General features: G+C 41.1%; 1 protein-coding gene across 2 annotated transcripts in view; it reads left to right on the top strand.

The window, feature by feature from the left end:
* The window catches only part of naprt (nicotinate phosphoribosyltransferase), a 35,071-nt gene extending 17,508 nt beyond the window's left edge, over window positions 1-17,563 (top strand). The window contains exons 7-13 of one of the 2 annotated variants that reach the window (XM_031574922.2): window positions 3,337-3,474; window positions 8,409-8,490; window positions 8,799-8,876; window positions 10,163-10,265; window positions 15,180-15,337; window positions 16,332-16,439; window positions 16,681-17,563. In XM_031574922.2, coding sequence (XP_031430782.1) covers window positions 3,337-3,474; window positions 8,409-8,490; window positions 8,799-8,876; window positions 10,163-10,265; window positions 15,180-15,337; window positions 16,332-16,439; window positions 16,681-16,761 — 748 coding nt within the window. In that variant the 3' untranslated portion in view covers window positions 16,762-17,563. Of the gene's footprint in view, window positions 1-3,333; window positions 3,475-8,408; window positions 8,491-8,798; window positions 8,877-10,162; window positions 10,266-15,179; window positions 15,338-16,331; window positions 16,440-16,680 lie in introns of both variants that reach the window. The other variant, XM_031574921.2, reaches the window with a different exon arrangement.
* Window positions 17,564-21,465: the final 3,902 nt, after the last annotated feature.

Genomic DNA, 21,465 nt, shown 5'->3' with positions numbered 1-21,465 from the left:
AGTTATTGGGGTAAACAGACACAGGTCTATCTCTGTAGGGATCAGTTATTGGGGTAAACAGACACAGGTCTAGGATCAGTTATTGGGGTAAACAGACACAGGTCTATCTCTGTAGGGACCCCTTTCCATGGTGTCAGACAGATAACATCATGATCCCTATTTTGAGTGTGATGACGGCTGGTGGAAACGGGAGCAAATGAGGAGCATATGAGGAGCATATGAGGAGCATATGCGCACTGTTGCTCAAGCAATAAAGCCAGCGGTAAAGGTGTGATTAAAGACACTCCGCAAATAACGCACGGTATTTTGCATCCTATTTATCAAACAAGAACCCTCGTCGCGTCATCTGCGCCTAACACCGCCCATCAGTGTTATTTAGCGCTCCGCGAAAATAGGGAAGAAAGAGCCTGTGTGTTGCACCATGGATGATGAACTAAAATTAGAATTAAAGGTTTTGGTTCACGAGGTTACAGCAAACTAACCCAGGTAAATATAGAAACTCATAAATATTTCTCCGTTTAGCCCTTCCGTCCACATTAAAAGTTGTGATCACTTTGAATTCAAGACTGTCTTTTATTGGTGAGCTGATTTGGGGAAATTAAACTTTTCAGCGAACATTGAGTGTCTGGGTTGCTATGGTTACCCCTCAGAGTTTATGTTCAGAAAGTTCATATTCACACATATTAACATGAGTTAATCACACACAGGCAACTGCAAAATGTTACGATGGGTCTCTAAACTAGAGATAGCTAGGATAGTTAATATCCAGGTTAACTGCTCCATAGCATCCCGTTAAATAGTCTGGTAGGAATACACGACACCCCTTACTTTAAAACGGCGTATTCCAACACTGAAAACCATGCTTTTCAAAAACGCTGCCCTAGGCAGATACATTTGAAAACTGTAGTTGTAGGTTGCCATGGCACTGGGGGTAGCTTGCGCTTGAGAGGCTATAACATCAAAATAAACATGGAAGGTGAAATGAATATGCTGCTCTGTCTCTACAATTTACTTACCGGTAGTTTAGTTAGTGTGCTTCGAGTACATGTACTTTTCCTGAATACATACGCGTTACTCCTACGCAGAAGGTGTGCACTGTACTCGGTGTGCTTGAACTATGAAATACCGTTTAAACCATACAATGAACGGCGATTCTGGGTAAGACGTGGCCGAACTTTTCCCGAACAGCTAGCTGGTGGTACAGTTTGTAATTCTATTTGTTTGTATGCCTATATTAAATGATATATCAAATATAAACATTTTAAAAATTTCTCACAGGCACATAGTTTTAATTTAGCAGCTGATATGTCATGCTAAAACACGTTGTTTCGTTACTAATACATAATTAGGCGCACTTTACGCATCTCCTCCCATCTCTTTGCGACGAACACCCACTTTCCCACACCCACTTCCTAGCAGCGGTAATCTGCGCTTTTACTCAGGTGCGCCTCCTTTGGAAATAGGGTTTTATGTCTTTACCCGCTATTTTACGCCTGAAATGGGCGCAATCCTGTTAGTAAATGAGGCCCTCAGTGGACAGAGCCAGGCCAAGTTCATTAGTGAAAGGTTTGGTTAAAGCCCACCAATAGCATTGTCGAGCAATCCCTTTAAACTGAATGCATCAAACGAGATTAGAATGTAAGAAGATGCCAATATCGTCGTGGATTCTGAACAAGTTTTCAAGAAAATAAACTGTGGTGTTTCTTTTTGTTGTTCCAAACTAATACATTTGTTTAAACTTGTAGCTTGTTAGAACTGTTTGAAAATGCCTTACCACATCCCTTCAAACTGACTGTTTTATGGTTAATCAGGATTGCCTATGTGATCCTGTCCAAAAATAAAGGTTCCGCTGCTTTAGATTTCATGACAGTCTGCTGTTCTTATAGATCGATATGGCCAATCTCCCATACATTCTGGAGAATTGTGGAATGTAAAATGCCCAAACATTTGATAGGCTACATATTCAATGTAATAATCTAAATTCATATAATGGAACACATTTGCAAATTTGGAGCTAGGTACTGAAACAAAGAATATAGAGTTTAGATCTTTGAAGGGTTCCAGCAGACATTCTGGCCCTTGCTGTGGTGAGACTTGTGGGAGCAAAAGAGCTCAGCTCTATTTTCTATGGACATAAAAGTTTTTGGATGGAAACCTGTGTTTTCTAAGTAGGCTACTTTCACTTCTTTCCCCAATAGCATAGGTTACTCAGGCTACTGTGTGGCGATGTGAAATAATGATTCAAAGCTTTTAGGCTGCTGCAACAGCATATTGGGTTTGTCTCAGGGAGCTTTGGGGTTCAATGTTAACTCGTTAACTAAATGTTATCCTTAACTTTTTTTACTTTGAATTATTCTGGGAATAAACTTGGTGAGTGAAAGCCTGTTTCCAGTGGCGTCGGAAGGTTTTTGATATTGAAGGGGACCAAATGGGGCGATGTCGATAAGATAGTATGACATCCAAAATCTACCCCTCTGATATATACTGATTGCATCAAATTAGAATACTTTTATTTCAATCAAATGTTTGTCAAATTGTTCTGATCAGGGACAACAGACATGAAAAAAGCTACAGTTGTGCTGTGCTTGACTAGCAAACCCCATAAAAGCAGCGACCAGCGTGGCCTAGATGTTACAGTTTAGCCTAGAATGACTTTTAAAAATGTATTTGTTTGTCTGTATTTGTCTGTCTGTACAGTGTTTAAATATGCCCTTTTCAAGCGTTCAAAGGACCACAGAAATGTATTGCTTACCAGTAGGTCTTGTTGAGGTCATAATTCACGCACAACCTCAAGTAAATTAGCCTAGGCCAACATCCTATAACCATGCGCTTTGGTTTGAAAAGTGCTAGGATGCACCTAATGTTGAAGCTATAGAGTGCATTGCATTCAAACTAGAATGTAATTAATGGCCAATGGATGAGGAACTCAGTTCTTTCTCAGACTGAGAAACCTCAGTCCCCAAAACTATAAGAGGCGTGCTAGCAAGATAACAAATATAATTGTTAGCACCCCCACCTTTGGTGTCCGAAGGAATGTGTTTTTCAATCCCATTAGACAACCCGCCTGGGCGGAATCAGCTGTTTCCACCAGCCATTGCCGTCCTCAAAATTGGGGCCAAGCTCAGTACTGGACTGATTTCGATTGTTTTTGTCTCTAGTAAAATGTCGACCCAAAATGATGTGAAAATAAGAACTGAAGTTTTGTTCTGCTTGGTGATGTTGCCCCCATCCAGTAGGGGCTTCTACCTGTCTATATTGGGGTGCTGGTCATGTGTGAGTGGCTCCACATTAGATAAGCAAATGTATGTATAAGTTGCATTTTTCTGGTTGCAGCAGTGGTCTCCCATGCTTTTGTGCCGTGGCACTGGCTCTGTGTGAGCTGGGGTATCAGCCAGTGGGTGTGCGGCTGGACAGCGGTGACCTCTGCAGGCTATCAGTGGAAGTGCGATCCGTCTTCCTTGAGTGCAGCAAGCAGTGAGTAACTGTCATTTATAAAAATGTATCATTTTGATCTTCAACTTGTTCTGATCCATATCCCTGTACAACAGAATTTGCAGTTGTATTCTGTTAATTCTGCTTGTAGTATGTCCAACTTACTCCAGTCCATATATTTCACTTTTACTCCCTCTATTTTACTGCATGTACATTGCTTTCAGTTGGAGTATTCTACTAACTGAATTTGCTTTACATGGTGACGTACATTACAGATTACAATGAAACCAGTTTATTTAATCCATTACAAAACTACCAAGTCTGTAAAGTAAGCATTCTTTATTTATTATTCCTATCCTCTGTTTTGGTGAAAGTTGAACTCCCTATGAGTGTGCAGATCTGACCTTTGACCTGTTGAAACTGGCCAGTCGAATCTCTTACAAAATCACATGATTGCAAAGCTAATCCAACTGAAATAGGACTGCACTGTGTTTATCCTGCAGTATATACCAAACTGTAGAGTAAAATTGTACTTTGTACCGTGTTTACTACGGTTGTACTTTTGTGCTGAAAACCACTCAATTTTCACTGCAGTACTAAGCAAAACTGTAGTCTCACCACATCTTATTTATAACTGTAGTCTCACATCATCATCATCATCATCATCATCATCATCATCATCATCCCATTTATAACTGTAGTCTCACCCTCACATCATCATCATCATCATCATCTCATTTATAACTGTAGTATTGTAGCACAAAACTTTCATTTTACTGCTGGTGACGATTGCTCAGTGTCATTGTTATGTTTATACAATCTCGACAGTTATTAGTCAGATTCTTAAAATACTGATGCTTTCCTTCAAATCTCATACACCAAAGACAACCAAGAGGACCGTGCATCAACATAAGTCTTGGATAATCTAAAAGATAATGGCGTTTTGGTGTTGAAACAGGTCCAAATACCTCCAACATCTCAAAATGAATGTGTGTACAAGTAATTCTAGACATGCTAGTGAATGTTTCCACACTTTAGCTGCCATGACATTATCTGCAATATCTCTACACAATAAGAGCGCATGCCAGTGTCTGCAACCAGTAGGAGTACGGTGCCCCAGTAGAAAAGATAACAATCTCAAGACACATCATTTTTAAGTAGCGGTTCCTGCAAAGTTTTTCAGACAACTGCACAAGCTTATTGGCTTTGTCATTCTGACCTATACAGAACTTGAAATTGAAGCTCTTCATTTAGCTCAGTTATAGTTGTCTGTGTGCATCGCAAATAACAAGCTTCATTGTCAGTGGAAAAACTCCCACCATCATATTGTGTATGATGTCTGGGGGTGAACACTTATTCATTAAAATAACCTTGTGCATCAAATGAACTAGAGCCATGAACACTAGACAATGTTCCATAGTGCTTGTCCTGCTGGACACACTGGAGACTGTATTCATGGGCCACTGTCAATCTTAGAATAAGGCTATCTTCCTGGTATCTGTGATTCATTTCTGAAAGAGTTGCCATACAGTAACGACAAATTCAACCATTAGCGGAAGATTAGCAGAAGCCACAGACACTTACAGTGAAGCCTTCAGTTGGAAGCTGTTCATTCGAAGCATCGATCATTGGTTTTAACATGACGTCCAAGCAAAATTGTTTCACATGTGAATAAGGAACCAGCAGAGTATAGTGAATATTCTTAAGGGGATAATTATATTTTCCACTGAAATTTCCAAAAGTGTAGTTAAATGCACACAATTTGATCTCTTGGAGCCTAAAGTGTGAAGTATTTCAACTTTGTCTTCATGTAAATGAAGCCTTAAAGCATCTGGATGCTCTCTGAAAAACAAATATTCCTTAAAGAGCATCTCTATAGTCTGTCCGAACATCTTAATCTTTGACCTTATTATTTTCAGATAGTATTTGATCCCAGCATTTCTCTAAAACTTCAGAGATGGCTCCTATTTTGTGCCCCAAAGAGCCTCTCGGTGTGTAGTAACCTTTAACCGTAAAGTTAAGACAAACCTCTTTAATCTCGCCTATCACTCTGTAATATGTATCTGTTCTCAGTGGTCTGTAGTGGGTCTGCTGTACGTGTGTGTGTGTGTGTGTGTGTGTGTGTGTGTGTGTGTGTGTGTGTGTGTGTGTGTGTGTGTGTGTGTGTGTGTGTGTGTGTGTGTGTGTGTGTGCGTGCTTTGTAATATGTTTGCACTTACATGATATGGTTTTTTCATCCCATTCATTTTACTGATCCAGGTACAAACTGTGTTGGTGTAATGTGGACTACTGTGGTCATTTCTATTTCCAGATACTATGTATATGATACTAATGTATACGATACTAATGTATATGATACTAATGTATATGATACAAAACTTTGGTTCATGTGCATGAACAAGTCCAACATGTTGGATTAACTTTACAAGAGAACATGTCTTTGGAGTGCACTTTGGGCACTTGTGCAGTTGAGGTATGATCTAGCACAGAGGGTTAATCTTTCGGAGTTATTGACCGCGGCTTGTCTCCCTCTTCCACAATGTTGACAGTCTGTTCTGAAGGAAGGTCAGTGGGTTGTTTAGGTGCAGTGGCGGTTATGCGATGTTGAAAGCAAAACATACTGAAGTCTGTTCTGAAGGAAGGTCAGTGGGTTGTTTAGGTGCAGTGGCGGGTATGCAATGTTGAAAGCAAAACATACTGAAGTCTGTTGTGAAGGCTTCATCAAGGCATGTGCACTGACACACGCCTGCCCTGTCAACTTTCACACACTGAACCCTCCTCTAGTGATCGCTGTTTGCCAGTCATTGTCTAGCAGTTGTATGGGTGGATAGTATGGGGCAACGTTCCCCTACATCAGTGGTTCCCAAACTTTTTACAGTCCCGTACCCCTTCAGACATGTAATCTCCAGCTGCGTACCCCCCCCCCCCCCCCCGTTGAAAAAAAAAAGTTTTAAGATTTTTAGATTGATGGCTTAAAATGAGTGAATAATAAGTGCCACAAGTGACCCAAACCTTCTACCTTCTTGCCAGCCATCAACAGAACAGAAGACTAAAAAAAAACATTATTTGCAGGCGATTGGGAAGATGAGCGAATTCATTTGACAGGCTACGGAGGTCTGTGTTGAATAGGGGGGCGTGGCCGGAGCGGAGTTCAGCACAGACGTGACATTTTCTCAGTGGTTTTGATTTCTAATTAATGCTTGTTCATCGTTGCGATCGTTGTTGTGTTTAAAAGAAAGAAATACAGCCTTGCAGGACAAAATACAGGGGAATTTGGGCGATTTTGATGCACAAAATGGTGTTTCCGTCTGAAAGTTGCAATTCTGTTTCAAACGGTACATTCTGCGAATTCCGTCTGTTTTCTGTTATCGCGGAAATTTTCTCCCCGCGTACCCCCTGAACCACTTCGCGTACCCCTGGGGGTACGCGTACCCCAGTTTGGGAACCGATGCCCTACATAAAGGAACATGTAAAAAGAGATTACAACTTGTAACCAGTCAGTTAATTAATTACTGCATTGACATTTTTATTGCAGATGTGTCAATGATATGTAAGAGGCTTTTATGTACAAGCACTTGCAGGTGACAAGTTTTTTTTTTTAATGATTTGTAGCATCTAAGAAAGACATTTTTTATGTATTTTTAGTCATTTGTTTGGTTTATGTAAAGTTAGGAGATTAATGTTTTGAGGCTTTAAGGTTTCTCTGACAAAAACTAAATTCTATCTCTTTTATGACACCGTAGGTTTTCAGTTACTAATGTATAAGTACAAAATGATTTTCGAAGTTTCATGGCAATCAAAATCAATAACAGGAGATGTGCTATGGCACTCAGGGCCTCATTTACTAACATTGCGAACGCAGCGCAATTAGCGCCTTTGCCAAACCGCATATAGTGCACGGTATTTTGCATCGTATTTATCAAACGAGAACCTCGTCTGAATGTGTCGACGCCTTACCGGCGTAATCAGCGCCTAACCCCGCCCATTAGTGTTCCTGCCACCATGGATGATGAGTTCAAATTTAAATTAGAGCTTTTGGTTCACGAGGCTACAGCAAACTAACCCGGGTAAATATAGAAACTCATAAATATGCCTCTACTCAAGTGTGCCGCCTTTGGAAATACGGTTTTATGTCTTTACCCGCAGTATTACGCCTGATATGGGCGCAATCCTGTTAGTAAATGAGGCCCTCAGTGTCTTCACCAAAACTACACCCATAAATGAGTATTATTGCCACCCTACTAACAGGTATTTGTACTGATAAAGAACATTTATGGTTATTAACGGTTTGTCTTAATAGGGCTTTCTCTTTTTTTTCTATCTTTGAAATTTGTTATGGCACAAAGCTTTCCTTCAGGACTCCTTGTTACCTAGGTAACCTGTCACAGTAGATTGGCACAAGGCGAGGAGGTAGGTGGTCAGTGGTTAGTAATAAAATAAGGTTTTGACGCTATAATAGTAAAAAATGTCTTCACAGAGGAGACTCCTTGACATCTCTGTTCATTTTCTCTGGTGTGTTTTCTCATGGGATTATGCCACTGAAAGCAGTATTTTTCATGCTTTTGGTGTCTCTTGGAAAACACTCATGTTATTTATCCCCCCAAATGTGATCATGCATTCCGGCCCCCTGAGTTGTACTGTATGTGGATATATATTTTCACTGACACAGTAGCTGATGTATACTGATGTACTCTTCTTCCAAATCCATGGGGTTTTGGACCCAAAGCACAGAACTACATATGAATACCAGGCGTATTTATCTCACCTTCCATCACATGACCATGTATCGTCAAAAGAAATGTGAAGAAACAAAATCATACCTTCAAATGACACTTTAATGAAAAATATTCACTTGCTTATAAATACAGTGTCAATGCATGTCAATCCTTTTTTACTATACCGATGTATATCCTTAGTGCATATAGTATGTATGTAGTTTTTATACAACTTTTCATTACACTTTTTGTATGTCTTAGTTTCAGAGTTGAAGAGTTCCAGTCCTTGACCATCGTTGGCTCCAATGGTGTGTCTGAGCAAAGTTTGGGTGATCTCAAAAAGGTCAGAATTGATCTTTTCTCGTGTCAGTTGTAGTAGGGACCAAGGTTTGCCAGGATGTGTGTGTGTGTGTGTGTGTGTTTCGTGTCAGTTGTAGTAGGGACCAAGGTTTGCCCTCTGAAGTTTAAATTGACTGAAATGAGCAGATTGCAATGTTCCTCAAACGTCCCGTACACTTTAGGCAATTTATGAAAACTCAAGGGATACAGTGTACTGAAGTGATATCAAGTTGTTTTGCAAATCTATGGAAGCCTCCACAGTGCGTAATGAACCGTCCACGGTGCGTTGTCTGCCTTATTTCTTCTAAGCAGAGTGAGATCGATGTGATGGGCGTTGGAACTCATCTGGTGACCTGCACCCATCAGCCCTCCCTAGGGTGTGTGTATAAGGTGTGTATCCCTAGGATGTGTGTGTGTGTGTGTGTATCCCTAGGATGTGTGTGTGTGTGTGTGTGTGTGTGTGTATCCCTAGGATGTGTGTGTATAAGGTGTGTATCCCTAGGATGTGTGTGTGTGTAAGGTGTGTGTGTGTGTGTGTATCCCTAGGATGTGTGTATAAGGTGTGTATCCCTAGGATGTGTGTGTAAGGTGTGTGTGTGTATCCCTAGGATGTGTGTATAAGGTGTGTATCCCTAGGATGTGTGTATAAGGTGTGTATCCCTAGGATGTGTGTGTGTATAAGGTGTGTATCCCTAGGATGTGTGTGTGTATAATGTGTGTATCCCTAGGATGTGTGTGTGTGTGTATAAGGTGTGTATCCCTAGGATGTGTGTGTAATGTGTGTATCCCTAGGATGTGTGTGTGTGTGTGTGTGTGTGTGTGTGTGTGTGTGTGTGTGTGTAAGGTGTGTATCCCTATGATGTGTGTGTATCCCTAGGAGGTGTGTGTGTATAAGGTGTGTATCCCTAGGATGTGTGTGTGTGTGTGTGTGTGTATCCCTAGGATGTGTGTGTGTGTATCCCTAGGATGTGTGTGTGTGTGTGTGTGTGTGTATCCCTAGGATGTGTGTGTGTGTGTGTGTATAAGGTGTGTATCCCTAGGATGTGTGTGTGTGTGTGTATCCCTAGGATGTGTGTGTGTGTGTGTGTGTATAAGGTGTGTATCCCTAGGATGTGTGTGTGTGTATCCCTAGGATGTGTGTATCTTGGTGTCAAATCTGTGCGCTATTATGCAGGCCCTGAGTGTGGGAAGGTGGCAAAGGATGCAGATGAGTTGTTTAGTGGTATTTATTTCCCTAAATGCTGTGATGAAAATAGGCTATGGCCGGGTACACTGCTATACAGTAGAAGCTTGGAAGAAGATGTGGCTGGTAGAGTGGATCACTGTATCCTTCATATTTTTCTCTTTTGATTCGCTCTCAGCTGGTCGAGTGGATCACTGTATCCTTCATATTATTATCTTTTGATTCGCTCTCAGCTGGTAGAGTGGATCACTGTATCCTTCATATTCTTTTGATTCCCTCTCAGCTGGTAGAGTGGATCACTGTATCCTTCATATTCTTTTGATTCCCTCTCAGCTGGTAGAGTGGATCACTGTATCCTTCATATTCTTTTGATTCGCTCTCAGCTGGTAGAGTGGATCACTGTATCCTTCATATTATTCTCTTTTGATTCGCTCTCAGCTGGTCGAGTGGATCACTGTATCCTTCATATTATTCTCTTTTGATTCCCTCTCAGCTGGTCGAGGCCAGTGGTCACCCCAAGATGAAGTTTACTGAGGAACCGGAAAAGACCACTCTTCCTGGCAGCAAAAATGTTTACAGACTGTTGGACACTGAGGGTGAGTGGGGGTGTGTGTGTGTGTGTGTGTGTGTCTGTGTGTATTTTTCAATTGTATAGAACTTAATTCATCCAGTAGGATTATTTAACATGGTAATTAGCTAGCTCTTAGTTTGCGGTCCACAAATGATACATGCTACCATACCTCTCATTCACGTGGTTGCTGAGATGGGAAAGGTTTTCTCATGTTCAATACCTGATATGAATACCATGCCATCATGGTGCCCTCTCCAATCAAACTGGATCTGGTCCTCTACTGTTTGGAATAGTCTGGACTGAGAGAGGGTATGGAGGCAGATGGGTTTATTTCCCAAGCACAGGTTAAGCAATGCAAAAAGAGAAAAATGATAAGGTGCAAAATGAGAGAAAAAACTATTCATAAACTCAATGTTACAGGTATGGAATATCACAAAAGCCTACTCTTGCCTCTAATTCACCCAGAGGTCTAATAAACAGCAGTTGGAGAATAAAAGTGTTGTTTCCACACAGACTTCACATATCAGACTAAGACCTAACTCCTCCACGTGGAGCTCCAACAAACACACATATATCTTGGCAGCCAGCAACTAAACACACCAACTGGCTATTGGTCATATGTTCATGGTTTTACACATATATCACTGTATGAACATCTGTTTAAAAAAAATATTTAAAACATTCAGAACATTCAAAGGACTATTTACAAAAACATTCAAAAAAAGTATTCAAAAAAGCCAGTAGTCAGTAAAATGTCTCCTTGCTGCTATGAAACATTCCAAAGCAAAAGATGGCATAGAGCCACACTGCAGGCCTGGCAGCTCCACGGGGTGCTCATGCTTTTACTGCCCACCATCTGTCAGCGCTCACGTGTCCGCCGTCCTCTGGAGGCCTCTCTGCTGAGGTCAGAGGAACTGGAGCCATGGGGCCAGGGCAGCTGGTGTGCTGGGGACGAGGGCTGGGGACGAGGGCTCCTCAGGGTCAGGCAGCTGGTGTGCTGGGGACGAGGGCTGGGGACGAGGGCACCTCAGGGTCAGGCAGCTGGTGTGCTGGGGACGAGGGCTCCTCAGGGTCAGGCAGCTGGTGTGCTGGGGACGAGGGCACCTCAGGGTCAGGCAGCTGGTGTGCTGGGGACGAGGGCTCCTCAGGGTCAGGCAGCTGGTGTGCTGGGGACGAGGGCTGGGGACGAGGGCACCTCAGGGCCAGGGCAGCTGGTGTGCTGGGTACGAGGGCACCTCAGGTCCAAGTAGTGCCACAGAACTGGGCTCTTGGCTCCTCCATACATTCTTTATGGGTCATGCATTTATGGGTGACCTATACCCAGCCTTCGACGAATCCCTAAATAGCTAAGGGCGTAAAAATAATCCATATACCATATATATATATATACTCAGTTCCAAGAATAGGTAGATGTATTGGTTTCATGCCACTATCATAGGACAGGCTAGGACAGGCTATAACCACAATACTGTCTTGCTTTCCAGTGTACACAAAACAAATCACATATATAGCCATCACTCCAGTCCGCTGAAACAAAGTGCTTCAATCCCCACTTGGCTTTGTTTTTCATCCATGTCATATATCATGTCATGCCACCATCCTGTCATCGACCGCCAGCTCCCTGCCCTTTGCATGCTGTCTTCAACTGATCAATCGGGCCTAACGCCAAACAGTTCAGCATAGCCGCGTGTCCCTTTGTCCAGTCATTTCCAGTGTCCTGCTGGGGTTCGCTTAGGTAGTCATTCCATGATACAGTCCTACATCTATCTCTCTTCATTATACCCGCTGGAAACGGAACAGAAAAGATGTGATGTCATCCCAGTTGTCCAGGAGGTGATGCAGGGGGGGGCGTGGCCAATGTACTGGTAAAGCTCTTCAACGATCCAATCATACATCCTTCCAACTAATTGTCCTCAGTTTATGGCTCCTGATGTGTTAGCACAGAGGGGTTGATAATGGGGCCCCTGATGTGTTAGCACCAAGGTTATTATAGTTTTGCATTTTTCACTAGTTTTTATTTTTATTTCGTTTTGACTTTTTGTTTTCAATTTCAGTTTAGTTTTAATTAGTTTTTAAAGCGGGTTTGCTAGTTTAGTTTAGTTTCTATTTTTTGAAAATGCTTAGTTTGAGTTTAGTTTTTATTAGTTTCAGTATTAGTTTTAGTCTTTACCGCGGAATGCAAGAAACCAAGGGGGGGGGGGGGGGGGGGGCAGTCAGGGAAGCTTAATTTTTTTGCTTGCAAAACAAAATGCTCAAAATGAATAGAAGATACAAGCTATAATAAATAATATGTAATAAAAACAGAATTTGCGCATGTCCTGTTCAAACAGACAGGAGACAGCGAGACGGTGAGGCAGCGACGAGCTGTGCCTCATCTCAGATTGCGCAATCCCTCACAAACTAGGTTGAGCGCATGCGTAGAACCTATTTAGTTTTGCTGATCTGACGTAAAGCCGCAGTGAAAAAGCACGGAGAGGAGGCAAATAGTACCTCTGCTTCAATAAAGGGAGCATGCGAGAGCCCACCGGTCGGGTTTATTCTTGTTCTGCCGTTACTCTTCTTATATTTGACATTGACTACGAAAATGGAAGATTCGACGGGACAGAAGATAACTCGATCGACTTCTCACATCCAAAGCCAAAATGTTTTGAAAATATTTTGAACCTCAAGAATAGATTTGGTTTTGGACGTACAGCGGAGACTAAATATTAGCAGGGGGGGGGGGTATCTCACCCCTCATTCGCTAACATTACATTGATATCAGAGAAAGCCCTTGCTCCGTTAATTTCCCGTTCTCTTAGGATTGTTTAATGTCTATGTAAAGCCATTTAACATCAAACAAGTGGTTGTGATCACTTTGGTGAGCTGATTTTGAGAAATTAAACTTAAATTGCAGCTAAAGTTGTACATAATCACACATATTAACACGAGTTCATCACAAGCTAGCAGCTGCCAACTGTATGTAGCCACCTTACCTATGTTAGAATGCTGATATGAAAAACAACCAGTAGTCAATGTGCAAGCTGCCAATTGAATGGTGATTTAAGCTACTGCATTGGGTTTATATATTTGTAAATCTGACTCTGAAAGAGTCAGTGCCTCACCAGCCACGAACCTCACCGCACGTTACTGTTCCAGGTAATCCCAAATAGGACTCTGTCGCTTTCTCCCGACTTTTGCCGCCATGATACCAGGTGAGGGGCGTGTAGTAAAAGTGGTACGGCGGAAGATAGACGCTATGTATGAAATCAATTGACATCTATGAAATACATTGACAAAGACGAAAACTAAGGACATTTTCTCTATAATTCTATTTTATTTTAGTTAGTTTTGTAAAGACACAATACAGTTTCAGTTAGTTATCGTTTTTTTATAAAGCCTCGTTTTTATTTTTATTTCAGTTAACGAAAAGAAAAATCACACCTCGTTTTCGTTTTTTCGTTAGTTTTCGTTAACTATAATAACCTTGGTTAGCACAGAGGGGTTGATAATGGGGCCCCTGATGTGTTAGCACAGAGGGGTTGATGATGGGGGCCCCTGATGTGTTAGCACAGAGGGGTTGATGTGTTAGCACAGAAGGGTTGATGGGCCCCATATAGTTAAACCAGGTTTCTCCTACTTGTTGGAGACTTGAGGCCTGTTGGAGTGTGCCCACACGGGTTAGGGATGAGGCCTGTTGGAGTGTGCCCACATGGGTCATGGGTTAGGGATGAGGCCTGTTGGAGTGTGCCCACATGGGTTAGGGGTTAGGGATGAGGCCTGTTGGAGTGTGCCCACATGGGTTAGGGGTGAGGCCTGTTGGAGTGTGCCCACATGGGTCATGGGTTAGGGATGAGGCCTGTTGGAGTGTGCCCACATGGGTCATGGGTTAGGGATGAGGCCTGTTGGAGTGTGCCCACATGGGTTAGGGGTGAGGCCTGTTGGAGTGTGCCCACATGGGTTAGGGATGAGGCCTGCTGGAGTGTGCCCACATGGGTCATGGGTTAGGGATGAGGCCTGTTGGAGTGTGCCCACATGGGTCATGGGTTAGGGATGAGGCCTGCTGGAGTGTGCCCACATGGGTCATGGGTTAGGGATGAGGCCTGTTGGAGTGTGCCCACATGGGTCATGGGTTAGGGATGAGGCCTGCTGGAGTGTGCTCACATGGGTCATGGGTTGGGGATGAGGCCTGCTGGAGTGTGCCCACATGGGTTGGGGATGAGGCCTGTTGGAGTGTGCCCTAGGGCTCATCTGACACATCTGCACATGGATCTTTAGCGGTTCTCATATTTGCTGCTTGGGCTACCTTATTTTACAGTAAAGCCCTGATTAAAATAGAAAATGTACATTTAACCTAAAAACAACTAAAACGATCTCTGTAATTCTACTTAAAATGCATTTCTTCAATGTATAGACCTGTAGTATACATCATAGTTTTAGTACAGATCATATTTCATTTTATTAATTTAAGTCAACTGTAGTACAGCAGCTTACTTTTCTGTCCTCGCCATCATTCTTCCAAAGGCCCTTCGTAACGAGGGAAGAAACTCCAAATGTGCCAGATTTCAATAAGTGTCTTCACTTTATTACAGATGAAATGATTCGAGTTGTGATTCGAGTTGTACAGAAAATGAGTCGTTAATAAAACAACAAAGTTTTTTAATTAGAGTCCATTAGTGTTGGTAACTTGTTATGAAGCTAGATAACTAACACACACACACAGTTCCCGAGGACTGGACCCTGGTCACAGCGCCTCTCTTGTGTCTGTATATAGTGTCTATAGTTCTATAGTTGTAAAAGGTAAGAGTACAAAAGTGTGAAAGACTTGTGTGTAGTGTTGTGTGTTGGCTCACTTGTTGACGTGCTGACTGATAGCTGATGCTATTTGTAATCTTTCTCTCTCTTCTGTATACTCTGCCTTTTCTACCCTGGCTGTCTCTTGAACTGTTTCCTCGTCTAGGCCATCCTTGTCTAGATCTGTTATGCCTATCAGAGGAGCCTCCCCCTGTGGTCGGTGTGTCGTTGCAATGCCATCTGTTAGGGCATGGGAACACCCCACATCGTGTTACACCTACTCAAGTGGTGAAGTTACGGCAGAATGTTTTCTCCAAGGGCCAGGTACAAAGTGAAAGCACTAATGTCTGATATTTTCACATACATTTTGATATTTTACTTTTAAAAGGCAGTATAGCCGCAAGATGGCAGACCTTTTGCCATTGTTTATGTTGCTGTCATTGTGTCTATAGTCATGTCCCTGTCTGTAGTTGTGCTCATTAGTTTACATACCCTGGCAGAATTTGCAAGATTTGTGCCTTTCTTTAAAGAAAACATGAATGATCAGGCTTTTCATTTTAACTATAAGGCATAACATAACTTATTACAATCAACCAAGTCTCGGGTGTGGAAAACCTACCCTTTAATAACCTGTGTGTGTATATTATTAGGTGAAACCTACCCTTTAATAGCCATTTAAACCTGTGTGTGTGTATATTATTAGGTGAAACCTACCCTTTAATAGTAATTTTAACCTGTGTGTGTATATTATTAGATGAAACCTACCCTTTAATAGCCATTTAAACCTGTGTGTGTGTATATTATTAGGTGAAACCTACCCTTGAAGTCATTTAAACCTGTGTGTGTATATTATTAGGTGAAACCTACCCTTTAATAGTCATTTAAACCTGTGTGTGTATATTATTAGGTGAAACCTACCCTTTAATAGTCATTTAAACCTGTGTGTGTATATTATTAGGTGAAACATTCAAGGGGATGTAAACATTTGATCAGGGCCACTTGGGTGATTGCAGTTATTATTATGATTTAAAAAGGGCACACACAATTATGTGATGATAAATGGCATCGCCTGACAACTGTCCCTAAAGAAAGAAAATGTTTCTGCATGATCAGTTATATTTTCTAGTTTAATACCTGTTAAAGTTACCATTGTAGGGTGAATAGGGGGAATATGGGCTGATCTAAATCATACACAATCACAAATAAATGAAATAATGGTCACTGTTTTGCAGTTTTACATGAGTTGAAGTCAGTTTTCAGTGGTTTGCATTCCAAACATATTGTTGATTTATATAGTCTTTGTCTCACTACTCTGCAGCTCACCCTACCTCTGAGTTCTGTGGCAGAGAGCCGAGCCCGAGCGCAGACCTCCATCCACTCTCTACACCCAAGATACAAATGCCTCCAGCAGCCAGACACTTATATTGTGAGTCTGAAGCACAAACACACACATTCACAAGACATATACCTAGGCTCTATTCTTTTTTTCAAATGCATTCTTTTTTTAAACAATTTGTTTCTAACATGTCGTCTTCTGTGTTGCTTTAAGGTTGCATTCTTTTTTAAACAATTTGTTTCTAACATGTCGTCTTCTGTGTTGCTTTAAGGTTGCATTCTTTTTTTAAACAATTTGTTTTCTAACATGTCGTCTTCTGTGTTGCTTTAAGGTTGCGATGTCTGAGGAGCTCTTCGTCCTCTTCTGTGATGTCAAAGCCAAAAACACCAGTGCCAATAACTTCCTGCTTTGATGAGATGTTTGTAAATGTGAATCAACAGCCATAAAATGGCCAAATCGAATGTTTCTAATCAACTTTAAAATGAGAGAGTTGATGTGCACCATTGTGCACATAAATACAAATGCATGGTCATGTGACGTAAGCCTCATGGGGCTATTGGACTGTTAGTTAGCACTGGGCTGACTGTACCTAGACAGATAACAACTGCACTTTAGACAGTCAGTACAACATTCACTGTACTTTAGACAGTTAGTAACTGCACTTTAGGTAGTAGGTACAACATTCACTTTACTTTAGACAGATAATAACTACTTTAGGTAGTAGGTACAACATTCACTCTACTTTAGACAGTTAGTAACTGCACTTTAGACAGTTAGTACAACATTCACTGTACTTTAGACAGTTAGTAACTGCACTTTAGACAGTTAGTACAACATTCACTGTACTTTAGACAGTTAGTACAACATTCACTGTACTTTAGACAGATAATAACTGCACTTTAGGTAGTAAGTACAACATTCACTTTACTTTAGACAGTTAGTAACTACTTTAGGTAGTAAGTACAACATTCACTGTACTTTAGACAGTTAGTACAACATTCACTGTACTTTAGACAGTTAGTAATTGTACTTTATACCGTTGGTACATCTTTGCTAGGTAAGTCCTTACAAATATAAATAATTATGGGCTATTATTAGGCCTATATCATTTTAATAAGCTACAATCAACATTGTGTCTGTCAATAAATGTAATTTGTGTTCTTCAATAAGTATAGACTAGATCTGGTGTCCTGATTTACATACAGTGTCACAGCAATAACTTTAAGCAATAACAAATATTTTAAGCAATAAATGCTAGAACACAAAGGGAACTCAAGTTGTAATTTTGATGATTTTTTATGAAGTAAGCAATTGTGTTTATGTGAGTTTGAATGTCAAATAAAGTCAACCTCTCAATCAATCAATAAATGAATCAGAGTCTCCGTCATTCACAGAAACTACACCATATGGTGCTATAAAGTTTGTGGAGCCCTTAGAAATGCCTGAAGATCTGCATAAATACGACCTAAAATGTGATCAGCTCTTCATCCAAGTCCTCAAAATTGATAAAGACAAGCCAATGGAGTATTTATTCATATTTATATTTACAAAAACGTTTGTATTCCTTTATTGACTGAACATTTATTAATGAATGAATGTGAAAAAGTATGCAAGCCCTCCAATAACTGATGTGAACCACTTGAACAACGACTACAATCCAACATCTCCATGAGCGATTGATCAGTCCTGCACAAGAGTCTGGAGTCTTGGCCCACTCCTCTCAACAGAAGAACTTTGCCATTCCTCGTTACCTCAGCAACTGCAGTGTTATTTCATATTTCATAGCTATGGGTGTTTTTTTAAGAGTCATTTTTTATTTATTTATTTCACTTGGGCTCAGTAATATTAAAGGGGACATATTATGAAAATTCCACTTTTTTAGTGCTTCTACACGTTAATTTGGGTATCTGGCATGTCTACCAACCCAAAAACGCTGGAAAAGGTTTTGTTGTGATTCCTCTACGTCAGAAACGTCATGCTTGAGTGACTGCAAATGAGGTCCCTATGTTCTCTCTCGTCACGATACAGTGTGAGTCTCTCTACATGGCCTTGGCCCACCCCCCACCTCATCCCCCCGTCCCCCCACACTCGTTACAGATAAGACATTTGCCAGAGCACTTCAATTCGTTATTGCAAAGCTCAGATACACTTGGAATAGCTAGCTAGCAGCATGAAGCGTGAGCTGAAGGCCGCTATCAGAGCAACCTGGGCTTCCATAACACCTCAGCAGTGCCACAGACTGATCGCCTCCATGCCACGCCGCATTGCTGCAGTAATTCATGCAAAAGGAGCCCCGACCAAGTATTGAGTGCTGTACATGTTCATACTTTTCAGTAGTCCAACATTTCTGTGTTAAATGATCATCAAAATTAAAAGAAATAAACACTTGAAATATATCAGTCTGTGTGTAATGAATCTATATAATACATGAGTTTCACTTTTTGAATCGAATTACTGAAATAAATCAACTTTTTGATGATATTCTAATTTATCGAGCTGCAACTGTATTTCTGGTTAGGGCCTAACCAGGTTAGCCAATGACTTTCCCGCCTTTTTTGCTTAACCCGTTGGTATGGAAGCGCCCCTAGAGGGGCACGTTGACGTTATGCAGCTGATAACATTTTAATGTAGCAACGTAGCAACAAAAATAAAAAAACCTTTAACCATAAGCAGTTTGAAAAGTAATTAAGCACTAATACTGCCACAAACACCCGTAATATCAAATGCCTGTATCCACCAGTTCACTAGGAAATCGAGTTACTAGGAATTGTATATGCCCACTGTTGTACTAGGGTTTTGATTCCTCCTCAAACTAATGGTCCATTTAAACATGCTATCTTTGCCAAAATCTATCCAAACAACTAAATGATGGCACTGGATAGTGTAACTGAGGATATTATCGTGGTTTATTTATGTGCTCACATCACAGCAACAAACGTGTCTCCATTTCCCATATCATACAACCTAAATCTTCTCGAATTTTTCTAAAATCATAGACTTTTACTAACACATAAACATTTACTAAATCATACCTGAATATTCAAAGCCATATATCGCTTCTTACGAAACTACCGTAAATCCTCAAATAAAGACCGGGATTCAATTAGAGGCCGAGCTTCAGATAGTAGCTTCAGACTTCAGATAGGCCGGGCCCCGAATACAGGCCGGGGGTAAAATAAGGTACCGGTAGCCTATTTTACTGTAGCCTACCAGCATCAGGCCATCAGCACAAAGCAGACATCACAATTTAATTGAATGCATTTCATAAATACATGTTCTCCTCCTGGTAAGCACTACTTGTTCCTCTGAAGGGCAATCCAGCACTTACAGTCAGTAGAGATACACAGAAGTCAAAGCTGAGAGGTGCTGTCGGCAGGGAAAACGCATGCCTAAGGAATGTGTATTGAAACCGGATATCGTCACTTTAATCCGGTCTCTGGTTGGATAAAACTTTTCAACAGAAATGGACAGGACCTTTGATTTATTCTTTAGGAACCATGCCGATGCCTGACTTTTAATGTTGTGTGACGTTGTTGAAGTTCAAGTTCAACATTAATAGGCATTGAATTACCCTTGTGTCGCGTAATCGCTAGCGGTAAATAAACGTTAATAACTTGAATGACTGATTTAGGATATATGTTACACATCACAAACACACGTAATCGATGGGTTTTGGGGAAAATGAGGTAATTGGCTTAAATTGCAGTAACTTAGGCGAGCTAATTGACCTGGCTAGCTATAGCGGAATTAACAGTGCTAGCTTTGTGTTTGGTCATATAGCTTCGTAAAAGTTCAGTTAATAGGTCACTTGTGTGTTTAGTTGTATGACTTCGTAAAAGTTCGGTTAACAAGTCAATTGAGCATTAAGCCACCTGACTATAATGGGTCTATTCATATTAGCATGTTGACGTTATACTTATTAGCAGCGAGGCTAGCTAGCTACTATGTGTTCCAATGGATTGTTGGTCTAAGCGTTAGCTTCAGTTAAGTCCTACAATACTCTGCAACATTCGTGTACCACATGAACAACTAACCGAGTCAATGTAGACATAGGTTAACAAGTCACTTGTGTGTTTAGTTGTATGACTTTGTAAAAGTTCGGTTAACAAGTCAATTGAGCATTAAGCCACCTGACTATAATGGGTCTATTCATATTAGCATGCTGACGTTATACTTATTAGCAGCGAGGCTAGCTAGCTACTATGTGTTCCAATGGATTGTTGGTCTAAGCGTTAGCTTCAGTTAAGACCTACGTGTACCACATGAACAACTAACCGAGTCAATGTAGACATATAAAAAGTTGTGTAGATAGCTTTATTCACATAAGCCGTATAACTTCACAAAAATAATAATAATTGAAAGAAAACCGATCGTTTGCATGTCAGGCGATCAACACAACTTCTCAACTAAAAAGTAAAGGTCCTTGTCCATTTCTGTTGAAAAGTTTTATCCAACCAGAGACCGGATTAAAGTGACGATATCCGGTTTCAATACACATTCCTTAGGCATGCGTTTTCCCTGCCGACAGTTGCTCTTCTTCTACACTTCTACTGGACCTTGACGGCGTTATTGAAGCAGTTCTCAAAACTGGACTTTCAGTCCAAACGCAAAATGATTAGTAATGGGAGACCAATGCCGGAGCTAAAAAGTTTGCTTCAAACGACGGGACAGAAGATAACTCGATCGACTTCTCACATTCAAAGCCAAATTGCTTTGAACATGTTTGGAACCTCAAAAATAAATTTGGTTTTAACCTTACAGCGGCAGCTCCGTTGATTTCCCATTATTTCTCTTGGGATTGTTTTATGTCTATGTGAAGCCATTTAACATCACACAAGTGGTTGTGATCAGTTTGAACCGAAGACTGCTTTTTATTGGTGAGCTGATTTTGAGAAATTAAACTTAAATTGTAGGTAAGTTGTGTTTCCTGGTTGCAATGGTTATCCTGTTGCTACGTTAGTTAATTAGCTAGCTAAGGACACTTAATAACCTTACGAGTTACGGTACGTGTCCACGGCATGCGATATCGTGCTGCTCTCATTGGGATAGAATGGATGCGATTTGCTGCATACTGAGGAAAAAATCGTGTCTGCTGCCTGCAAAAAGTTGGGCTTGC

This window comes from Clupea harengus, chromosome 10, assembly GCF_900700415.2.
Source record: "Clupea harengus chromosome 10, Ch_v2.0.2, whole genome shotgun sequence".
In the NCBI taxonomy this organism is placed as follows: domain Eukaryota; kingdom Metazoa; phylum Chordata; class Actinopteri; order Clupeiformes; family Clupeidae; genus Clupea; species Clupea harengus.
The sequence above is the reverse complement of the archived record's forward strand: the minus strand, read 5'-3'. Positions and strand labels throughout refer to the sequence as shown.